General features: G+C 35.0%; 1 protein-coding gene across 7 annotated transcripts in view; it reads right to left on the bottom strand.

Annotated features, from left to right (window-relative positions):
* The window catches only part of LOC150094164 (tight junction protein ZO-3-like), a 528,478-nt gene that overhangs the window by 171,494 nt on the left and 344,379 nt on the right, over nucleotides 1–12,605 (bottom strand). For all 7 annotated transcript variants that reach the window (XM_090411771.1, XM_090411769.1, XM_090411767.1 and 4 more), the window contains exon 18: nucleotides 5,868–5,963. In XM_090411771.1, coding sequence (XP_090267897.1) covers nucleotides 5,868–5,963 — 96 coding nt within the window. The remainder of the gene's footprint in view (nucleotides 1–5,867; nucleotides 5,964–12,605) is intronic.

The following is a 12,605-nucleotide window of genomic DNA, read 5'->3' on the forward strand; positions in this document are numbered from 1 at the left end:
AACGATATCAAAAACAACTACATTCTTCTGAAAAGTATGAGACAAGACCATGCCATCAGCATTATCCACAACACAGCAAAATTCCAAAAAACAGAACCTACTTGGACTTAGGTAGACAAGTAGGTAAAATTATGAGGTACTTGTTTAAGATATTTGAATTTTACTTTCTTATTATTAAAAAAGTAATAATAATTTAATTTTTTCATGTTATTTAATATTTATTAATTTACTGATTAATTCACTGCTTTTTTCTTCTTTTTCTGAGAAAATAATAGGTGCTGGTACTCATTCTTTGTTAGTAGGAAAAAAACAACAACAACAAAAACTGCAAGGCTATGGAAAGAAAACTAAAAAATTATTTACTGATATTTTTACTTCAAGAGCAGCACATGAATATAATATATTTCTTCTTTTTCTGAGAAAATAATAGGTGCTGGTACTCATTCTTTGTTAGTAGGGAAAAAAAACAACAACAAAAACTGCAAGGCTATGGAAAGAAAACTAAAAAATTATTTACTGATATTTTTACTTCAAGAGCAGCACATGAATATAAAAATAAGTAATATGTATCATAATTTTAAGAAAAATTTTATATAGCAAATATAAAAAAGTTTTATATGAGAATTTCATGCTTAACAACAAATGCAATGAAAATGTAAATTTCATTAAATAACTAAACTTACTTGCATATGTAAATGCATAAAAAAAACTTACTGAATATTACAAATTTTTAAATATGCAGCATCCATCATGTTGCACTTCACTTTTAATAAAGATGCACACTGATTTCCCCCCCCCCCAAAAAGCATTGACTTAATTAACTGCTACAAACACACAAATACTTTATAAAAGTGTTATAACAGGAGAAATAGGGCATTTTTTAAAATGCCTAATTTTGTTTCAATTTGCATTAATGATTTTTTGTAGTCCAAATAGTGATTTTTTAATAATTAAAAATCATATTTTTAATTATTAAAATTCAAATGTTGAGGGAGGGGGATTCAAGATTTTGAGGAAATCTTGAATCCTCCTCCCTCAACAGTCGATGTCCTGCTTTTTGTTATTTTTAAATTATGAGCACTCTAACAATAAGATAGAGATTTTTGAAACTATCTCACTTACCATAAATAGTACAGAATTCTATATTATTTTAGGAATTTCAAAAGTTTTCCAGTTTAAAACAAACTGAAAACCATCAAAACTGATCTGTCAATTAAGTGCACTACATGTGAAGGAATTAAAAAGAGAATAATTAAAACAAAGTAATTTAAGTGTTCAAATGGCTAGTGTTTACAATGCATTCAAGATGTTTCCAATTACTGCCTCTTTTTGCCCTGATGGAACAAAAAAAGCATTGATTTATATGAAATAATCCCGTAATAAATTAGTTATCCAGCATTAAAAACTCCGCCATGGGATCCTTAGGGATCTCATGCCAGCCCCAAGCCTGGATAAAGGAGGAGGGTCGGTCAGATGAGTGTCGATGCACTGACCGTAAAGAAAAAACACGATTGTTATCTGATGCCTATACAATCAACAGCTACAGCATGCCGGCTCGGGCGTCGCCTGGATAAACAAGGCCTGCGATACCAATCGAGCGATCGGGGTTGGATCGAAAAGTGGGATACCGAAAAGAAACAGAAACTAACAGAACTGTTATCAGTAGGAACGTGGAATGTGCGGACATGCTGGATGTCAGGAAAATTAGAATTACTTCATGAGGAAATGAAGAGATATGGGTGGGATATCCTAGGATTGGCAGAGATGAGATGGACATCATCATCTGGAGAGATCAATGGATGCAAAGTAATATAATCAGGACATAACACCATGCATGAAGCAGGATTTGGCTTCCTTCTTAGCAAAAGAGCTCGAGAGGCACTGTTAGGCTACAAACCAGTTAATGAACGAATCATAGTAGCAAGATTTCAGGCAAAGCCATTCAACATATCAACAGTCCAGATATATGCACCCATATCTGACAGCACAGATGAGGATATTGACTTATTCTACAAAGATCTGACAGAGACAATAGAAACAATACCAAAGCAAGATGTGCTAATTATTGAAGGAGATTGGAATGCCAAAGTTGGAATAGATAATGATGGTTGGGAAAGCGTCATGGGAAAATATGGTTTCGGAGAAAGAAATGAACGAGGTGAAAAATTGTTAGAATTTGCTGTGGACCACGAGATGATGATCTGTAACACAAAATTCCAACAAAAGGAGTATAGAAAATGGACGTAGCGATCAAATGATGGGAAAACCAAAAACATGATTGATATGATTATGATTAGAAGAAGATGGATAACATCAGTACAGCAATATCGAACTTTTCAAGGAGCGAATATAGATGTTGAAAGTTTATTTTTCACTTGGTTAGAGTATAATAAAATTAGTTTAATCCTTTTTCCAAGTGTGAGCAAACAAAGTTTGCGCCTGAAAGTATCTTCGGGACTGGGGTAAGGTGGTACAACACTAGGGCAACTCGTTGCAAAGGTGGAGCAAGAAACCAACACTCCTATCTCAGTATCTCCTATAATGCAAAACACATTTCCTTGCAGATATGTCTACTGTTATGCATTAAGGGAAGGGCGACTACCCAGACTAGTTTTGACCTTTATTGAGATCTCTTTAGTGGGAGCCAGGCCCAAGTGGAGATACCAGGCAGAAGCATTAGCAGGTCATCTCTACCTATAGGAGTTGTCAAATGGTTTGCCACCCTTTTTTAATAAATCACTCTGGATTTAGAGAAAGATGTTGAAAGTTTATTTTTCACTTGGTTAGAGTATAATAAAATTAGTTTAATCCTTTTTCCAAGTGTGAGCAAACAAAGTTTGCGCCTGAAAGTATCTTCAGGACTGGGGTAAGGTGGTACAACACCAGGGAAACTCGTTGCAAAGGCAGAGCAAGCTACCAACACTCCTATCTCAGTATCTGCTATAATGCAAAACACATTTCCTTGCAGATGTGTCTAATGTTATGCATTAAGGGAAGGGCCACTACCCAGACTAGTTTCGACCTTTATTGAGGTCTCTTCAGTGGGAGCCAGGCCCAAGTGGAGATACCAGGCAGAAGCATTAGCAGGTCATCTCTACCTATAGGAATTGCCAAATGGTTTGCCACCCTTTTTTAATAAATTACTCTGGATTTAGAGAAAGATGTTGAAAGTTTATTTTTCACTTGGTTAGAGTATAATAAATTTAGTTTAATCCTTTATCCAAGTGTGAGCAAACAAAGTTTGTTGGTAGCTTGCTCCACCTTTGCAAGGAGTGCCCTGGTGTTGTATCACCTTACCCCAGTCCTGAAGATACTTTCAGGTGCAAACTTTGTTTGCTCACACTTGGAAAAAGGATTAAACTAATTTTATTATTAAGCGGATATAGACTCGGACCATAGTTTAGTGATTGCAAACATCAAGTTGAAATTAAAAAAAAAAGAAATATAAACCCCAACATCAGAATAGAAGCGATACAGCATGAATAAGTGAAGCAGAAATAGGGAGAAGGTACAGAACAGTGTTAGAAGAGAAACTTAAAAGTGTGGAGAAAGAAAAAAACTCGAATGTAAGAGTGAAAAGAGTAATGAAGGCGATAGAAGATGCAGTTGAAGAAACAGTACCAGAAGAAGAGAAGACCAAGAAGAAATGGATTACACAAGAAACACTGAAGTTAGTACAGGAGAAAAGAATGTTGAAGATAAGAAGGGATACATCAGAACAAATAGAAGAGCAATATAGAAGAAAGTGTAATGAGGTGAAAAAAGCAGTCAGAATGGATAAGATGAAATGGTTAGAAGCCCAATGCAACAATATAGAACAGTACTATGAGAGCATAAAACAAGGGAGGTATACAAAATGATCAGAACCATTAATAGAAAGTGGCAACCAAAACAGACCACAATTAAATATGAAAAAGGCAAAGTATTGATGAATAAAGAAAAAATTGTACAGCGGTAGACAAGATACTGTAGTGAGTTATATGAAGAAAAACTAGATTCAGATAGCATTGGGAAACTGACTGAAGAATTGAAGCAGATATCACCACCAGGTAATGAGCATGATATGGACATTTTAAGAGGAGAGGTAGAAAAAGCAATAGGACGGCTAAAACACAACAAGAGTCCTGGTAACGATAACATTACTGGAGAAATGATTAAATATGGTGGTGAAAGTATGGTTACAGAAATGCACCAACTATGTAATATGGTATGGAAAGAAGGGAAAATGCCAGAGGAGCGGGTGAAATCAATATTAGTAACATTATACAAGAAAGGAAATAAGCTAGAATGTAAAAATTATAGAATAATTGCCTTGATAAGTCACCTTGGTAAAGTGATGATGATCATATTGACAGAAAGATTGAGAACACAATTGGAAGCATACCTTGCAGATTTGCAAGCAGGATTTAGGAAGGATAGAACTACAATTCAACAGATTTTGACAATGAGGTTAATAGCAGAGAAAGCTAGGAGAAAAAACAAAAACATATATACTTGCTTTGTTGATTTTCAGAAAGCATTTGACAGTATAAACCAGAAAGTGACATTAGCAGTTCTGGAATCCTATGCAATTGATAAAAAACTAATAGCTATATTAAAAGATGTTTATCAGAATGCAGTTGCAGCAGTTAGAATAGGTGATGATTTGGGGAAATGGTTTAAAACAAGCAGAGGTACTAGACTGTGAGACCCAATATCACCAAGCATTTTCATCGCACATTTAGAAAGAGCAATGGACAAATTGAAGGAAGATGCCAAAGGAATATCTGTACACGGAATGAGAATTAACAATCTGAGATTTGCAGATGGCATTGTTATTATTGAAAAAGACGAAAGAGAACTACAAAAAAACACTGAAACTGTTAAATGAGGAAGGGAAGAGATTTGGACTTGTTATGAACTTTGAAAAAACAAAGACAGTGGTATTTGGTGAGAAGAACATGAAACAAAAGATACAAGTGGATGAAACTGATATAGAAAATGTAGAACAATTCACATATTTGGGAAGTAAACTGACATATGACTTGGACTGTAAAAAAGAAATAAAGATCAGGATTGCAAAGGGAAGAACAAATCTGAAGGCCATGGATAACATCTGGAAAAGTAAAGTGATCAGTCTGCAAATACTAAGAGTACTGGAAACATGCGTCTTCAGCGGTGTACTGTACGGATCTGAAACGTGGGTAATAAATAAAGAATCAATAAAAAGAATTTTGGCATTTGAAAGGACTTGTTACAGGAAGATTCTAAGAATAGGATGGGTACAGAAAATCACCAATGAAGAGCTCTATCAGAAGATACAACCAAAATGGAATCTAATGCAGAAGATTATAAAATGGAAGCTGCAATTATTTGGACACATCTGTAGAATGAGTGAGGACCGGAAGATAAAGACATTTATGTTTGGTATTTTGGATGGTTTAAACAGAAGCAGTAGACCATACAGAGAATGGATAGATGATATAAAAGACTGGTGTGGAATGGGTGTACAAAAACTGCGACACTGTGCACTGGACAAAGAAAGGTGGAAGAAGATAGTGAAACAAGCATCAGACATCAACGGGCAGTGAGCCCATGGTTCGTGATGATGATGATGATTAAATATTGGTGACTGCTTCACTTCAGAATAATCACTTATCTATACATCAAACAATGAAGCATTTATAGTGCTTTTCAAAAAAAAAAAAAGAAAAAAAAAAGAATCATTTCATAAACAAACAGAAACAATAAAAATATAACTATTTGAGACCAGAAAATTGCTTTTTCTTTCTTCTGTTTTATCAAAGAATAATCCAGTAAACATTTAAATTAATATACTCCTTTCCTTTCAATATTTAAACTTAAAAAATCAATTTGTCAATACTTACGAGGTGAAGCATATTTATCAGGATAATCTTTTAATAATTTATCTCTTGCAACATCTGCTAGAGGACCAAACAGAACAACAGGTCGTATGAATCCAGCTATCAGGAAAGTAATATGCTGCATGTAAATATATTATTATGTGTGTGTATACATGTGATCACATGTATCACATGCATACATGTGCATATACATTTGTTATATATGTGTATACATGAGAAATAATTGCCATCAGATATCCATGGTATCAAATTACTCATCATGGAAAGTCATCATTATCAAACATGATGTTCAGCAAACTGCACTTTTAACTGATTTAATGTTTCTTTCACATTCAAGTAATGCATCCTTGGTAATATTATCCATCTAGCTCCCACTAATAGTGTGGCTAACATCCTATTCTTCATATTCAGAAAACACAGTTTTCTTACTGTTAGAGAAGATTGCAGATAATATAATTAACATTAGAGAAGACTATCCTGGAGCTAAAAAAAAATAAAAGAGGCATAACCTTAAGAATATTCCCTAGTAGAGTAGCCATGCCACCACAACCAATCTTTGAACTGAAGCACTCAAGAAGACTTTAAGAAAAAGGCTAACTTGAACTGAGGAGTCAGTTTAAAAAAAAAAAATCATTAAGCTATTAGTAAAATAATTCAGTAGTTCTTATCCTTTATGGATGAAAATCCAGATTACATTTGTTAGCTTTGATCTACAGTTCATTTGTGAAGTAAATAAATATATAAATATAAATAAAAAAATAGACAAAAAAGACACAATGGTATAAATTTAACATTTAATATTTATTCATACAAAAGCAAAAAATAAATTCAAAATAAAACTTACAAGTAACGACAGATTAAGGAGGGAACTCCATAGCCAAGTCAGCACTGAGGATGACCTTTGGCTGGAAAGACTAGGATTTAATTTTCATCTGAAACACAAGAACCCTTATAAGGCTTTTCTGCAGTCTTATAAAGAGGTGGCAGGGATTTGTGATCCCCCCCCCCAGAAACTCTTATTTTCTTTTTCATCCTGCAAAACATATAAACCAAACAGTAATTGATACATGCAAATGATGCCCACAGTAGGCCGTAGAAGGTTAACTATTCTGTCGGGCATTTAGAAGGCTTACATAGCACCAAGTCACTTCACCATAATAGGAGAGTGAGCCTCATGGCAAAGAAAGTTAAGAAAAGATGGAAAATATATTAATTTTCAGTTTAAATTCAGAACATTCTTGAAAAGCCATATTCTTTTATTTGACAGTCTGCATTCTTGATCATATATATATTATATTTATCTCACACACAAGAAGTACAAGAACCTATAGCACATCAGTGCCCTGTGTGAGATGAAGATAAGGGTTGAGAAAGAAGAAACCTATTGACATTCTCCTTAAAGAGCTGTAGGTTGAAACTGTTAGGAAACACCCCAATGTCTGAACAATATTCTGAGGATGGGCAGATTTGGGATTTGTATAGGATTAATAGCTGGATGGATGAATACATGAGTGGAAAAACTTCTTGAGTGGAAAAAAATGCCTAGTTTTTTGGAAGCTGAGGAAGCTATTATAAAGTAACCTTTACAGCATACAAGTGTAGCAAAAATTATATAGAATTTTATTTAAGAACTCCAATATATTTCATCCAACATTACTTGGACTTCATCAGGGAGAAAAACCGTTAACTACATGCAAAAGATGAATCACAATAATGAGTCATAATTATTATTATTATTACACAGGCATCTCCATGGAGTCAGTAGACTCATCGCAGGAGCCCCAAACAAATAATGAGTCATAATTCATGTGCATATTACAGCTTGTGTCTCGGTCACAGCTAAAGCACACAATATTACACTATTAGAGTTTAAAGGAATAAATTCTAAAAAGTTGCATAGATAATAACAAAACAACAACTTATGAACAGTTTTTTATTATTATTATTATTATTCGTGATACCTCCAAGGAGTCCGAAGACTCATCACGGGAGGACACTTACTACACAACTCTCTCCACCACTACATCAAACCTCTATTACCAATCATCTCCATCAACGCCATCTACCGCCTACCACCACCACCACAACTAATATTTTTTGTCTGTAAATTGCATGTGTTCTGAAGGGCCGATTTGTTTGTATGCAGGATGAAAAATCCAAGTTTCCGGAAGGAAAATCCCTGCCAGTTAATAGTGATCACTTCCCAAAAACTTGGATATTGGCATGTGAGCAATCATTATGGGTGACTTAAATTATCCAAACATTAATTAGGTAGAAGAGAAATCTCATAATAAGAATGAAGGAAAATTCATTGAGGTGTTGGGAGACAATTTTTTCAAGCAGCATGTGAAAGAAGAAAGTTGAGGCCAAAGAGTGTGAGATTTGATCATAGTGTCAGAAGGGATCTCATTAAGAATGTGAATGTTTTGCCACCATTTGGTGACAGCAATCATTGTATACTGTCCTGGGGAAAACAGTTAACCACATGGATGTTCCAAAGAGGGCATGTTACACTGAAATGCTCATGAGAATATTATCTTTAGTCTGATGGTATCAGTTACTGAATGAGAGGGATATCAGCAATGTGTGGAAAGCTTTGAAAAGATGCTTAAATGAGGCAATATCAGAATGTGTCCCTAGACCTCAAAGAACAAATAGGGCAGGAGTGAAATGGATGTGCAACCTTATTAAACAAGAGCTCCATAAGAAGATAATGTTGAAGGAATATCATGAGAATAAGACAGAGGAGTTATGAAATATTCAGCAATAAGGCCAGATAGGATACCAGCAAATCTGCTAAAGGAATGTTCAAGTGAAATTGCTTGGCCCTTGATATGTTCATATAGCTAGCGTCTCAGCTCAGGAAATAATGTATGATAGCTCCATTGTACAAGGATGGTGCAAAAACTGATGCATCTAACTACTGACTTATCAGTATCTCTGGAGGAGTGGTGAAGATTTTAGACAAGTTAGAAATAACCTGCATACAGAAATGGGTTGATAGCAAGGATTCTTTGCAAAGAACAGCATAAGTTTACTAAAGGGAGATTGTGTATTATAGCTTGAGTTAATAATGGTAATAACAATGTCATTACTATTATTAACACTAGACCTCCTTGCAGTGGTGTAGCTAGAGCTTTTGCCGCCCGGGACAGTTCCTGAGTTTGCTGCCCCTCTCAATACACACCAAAAATACTACAAAAAGTCAAAATGATGTATAGGGAAATAAATCAAAACACTATGTTTATTCTTGAAGTAAAACTTTAATTTCAACATTCTAAAATGTTATTTTTCTTGCTTTTCTGATAGCAAAATCATTGATGACATTGGTGAAGTCTATTTCATAGCAATGTAGGTAGTTCTTAATCAATTTTATTTAGAAAAACTTCTCTCTCAACTAGCAATACTTACAGCAATTGTGAGGAAAATTCACAGTAGTATTACAATATTTGGAAATGAGTTATCAAGACTATTTTAGAATTAACTGCAAAAATTCAAAAAGGTTCAAAGTGCCACCCAGGACGGACTGCCCCCCCCCCCCTCTCTAGCTATGCCTCTGCCTCCATGGAGTCAAAAGACTCAACACAGGAGGGACACTGTTACACACAAAGCCCATCAAACCATGCTTTAAACTCATTCAATGAATCTACATTCACCACAATGTCAGGCAACACACTCCACTCAGCAACCACTCTCCATGCCCCTGCTCATGCCTTTCATATACAACTTCCATGTTCTCTTGTTCTATTCCCTTCTCCCATTCCACAAAAAATTTCTTCCATTAATATGGAAGTTTATTACCAGAATTACCAGGTTAATACCTGGTAAAAATCCTTTCTCAACTTAAATGCCTTTGTCAAATTAAATCTTGTTTGATACAATGTCCCAATTGCACTATATAACTATAGCATTTTGAAGAGCTGTCCTCTTGGCAGCTTGATATATGCCTTTTCCAGATCAACAAAACTTAAATATAAATCCTTGTTATATTCCCAAGATTTCTCAACTATTTGTCTTAAAGTGAAAATCTGATCCCAACAACCTATATTTGGCCTGAATCCAGCTTGTTCTTCAACAAACTTCCCTTCTGCAATTGTTCTTAGTCATTTCTCAAGTATATATGAATATGATAATTGCAGAAATACCTCTGCAATTATCACATTCGGTTTTATTTCTTTCTTATAGTCGAGTATTATGAGAGCTCTGCTCTAATAATCCGGGTTGAATTTTGGAGCAGATGTGATACCTAAGTACTCAGGAAACTTGTTATACTTAATGTAATATCATTTAAGGTCACTCGAAGTTCCATACTGGCCAGCATATTGTTCAGGTGGAAGTAGGACACTTCAGTTTTATTTGCATTTGGGCACAACATCCATTTCTTAAAGTAATCCGGTAGTGTTTTTAGGTCAGATGTTAGGAGTTATCCCATATTTTTAAATAAACTGTGCTTAGTAGCAAGAGCAACATCATAACAAAATTTTTTTGGTTTCCATATCAGGAGGTTCTGAAAATATATAGAATGAAAAGGAGAGTGGCTAGCACCTGGAGTAAACCATTTTTAGTTATTTTTGTTTACTTTTCTTAGAGTCGCTTGAAAATATCTGTTGCTTAGCAAATTGTTTACTGGGTGGAATTTTTAACAATCTGCCTTGTAAACAAAGAATGACTAATAGTAGGCAAGACATTAATAAGTTTGTATATTAGAACCTCCCTCCAAACTGTCATATTAGCTGCTGTGAGCTTGATGAATGGTGCAGATGTTTTCAGTTGTTTTTGAAAGCTTGCCATTATAAATGATGTTAAAGATAGGATTGCAGCAACTGCATTTGGGCCCAAAACCTGCTTGTTCTGATCCACGATGTCATTAATTTTAATTGAAATTAATTGAAAATAATATCTTTCTAGGAGTTTATATTTGTAGCTAAGTAGCACTATAGGCCTATATCTCTGAGATTGGTTCAGAGGTTTTAGCAGGGCAACGACTTTTGTCTTCTTAATTTCAGAATTCCAGTTTTCAGAATATCAGAAAAGAATAATACAAGTCACTTTTTGGCATTTGTTCCGAGCTCAGGATAAATTCCGTATGAATGCCATCAAAACTTGAAGCGCCCTTTCCCCAAGATCTCTCCAGCATTTACATCTTTCAATGCTAAATCAGTGTCTTCAATAAAGAAAGAACTAGAAAATTCTGATTCTGATGAGCTAATCAATTTATTATTATTATTATAAGTCACTTTTTGGTATTTGTTCTGAGCTCAGGAGAAATTCCGTACGAATGCCAACAAAACTTGAAACCCTTTCCCCAAGATCTCTCCAATAACGAAAGAACTTGAAAAATTGTGATTTTGATGGGCTAATCAATTTATTATTATTATTAATATTATTATCCCAAGACCTCCATGCAGTCAAAGATTCATTGTGGGAGGATTCTTTGTCACACACACACAGCTAATCATACCATGCCAAAAATACATTCAAATTCCCTGCAGACTACACACTGTCAAGCAATGCATTCCAATCATTCACAACTCTCCAAGTGAAAAATCTGCTTCTCACTTCCTTCCTTACATTTTCCTTATACAGCTTACAAGGATGAATGACCTCATTTTCCCTCAATGTTTTATAAAACACCTCTTCGACATTAATCCTATAGCATCTGCTTACCAACTTATTCGTCTCTATCATATCACCCCTCTTCCCTCATCCACTAGACTCCACAAATTGCATCATCCCAACCTTTATTCATATTCAACATTCCAAAGATCAGAAACTATTTTGTTCAACTGCATCTGGACACTCTCCAACATTTTTCAACCTTTTGAAACCAGGTGAACAAATCTGTGCACACTTGTCCATATGTGGCTTAATCAGAGCATTATACAATAGAACCAGAATCCTTACTTCTACAAGTCAGTGTCTTCAACATCATCACCAGAATTCATTGTGCTGTCCTCACAATTTTGGCAGTATATCCTCTAAATTTTAGATCCTTACCAACCACCATCACCCCAAGATCTCTCATTTCCTCCACCTCCAACAATATATATCCACACCAAGAGTAAATTCTACTTCCCATCTTCATTTTCCTAAACACTAAATTAGCTGTATACAAGACTGTGTTCAAACCAATGTTAACTTATGGATCCGAGAGCTGGTTAGAAATAAAACACTTGACCAAAGACTAGAGACTGCAGATATGAGAGTCCTGAGAAAGATTAGGGATTGAACAGATGGCACCAATGGCAAGGCCATATTAAAAACAAGGATATTAGGAAAGAACTTAACATTATTAGCATCCAGGAATGTGTTAGCAGAGCTAATCTCAGGTGGTATGGTCACTTAAACAGAACAGGAGAGGAAAGATTAGCAAAACAAGTGTTCTCTGCCAGGTTTGCAGGAAAAAGATCCTTTGGATCTTTTTCCTGACCAAGATATAGGTGGATTGATACAGTAATAAAAAGAAGACATCAGATCTCATATTTCTGACTTAGAAGCCAGAAATATAAGATCTGATAATGTGCAGTCTTTACAGGTAGCAGATTGATTTGAAGGAAAATTGTAGATAGGAAGTTAGTGGTGATGTAAGTTTTTCATGTAGTACTATCATATCCTGTACACCCCTTGAAGACACATGTCAGAAATTTGATGATGATGATGATGACATTTCTCAACATTGAACTGGGAACCCCCACTTCCCCTGTCCATTTTCTTAGCCTATGAAGTCTTTTTGTAAGGCTG

This window comes from Typopeltis vanoorti, chromosome 22 (genome assembly GCF_054136105.1).
Source record: "Typopeltis vanoorti isolate ZY-2024b chromosome 22, IOZ_Tvanoo_1.0, whole genome shotgun sequence".
NCBI classification, from domain to species: Eukaryota; Metazoa; Arthropoda; class Arachnida; order Uropygi; family Thelyphonidae; genus Typopeltis; species Typopeltis vanoorti.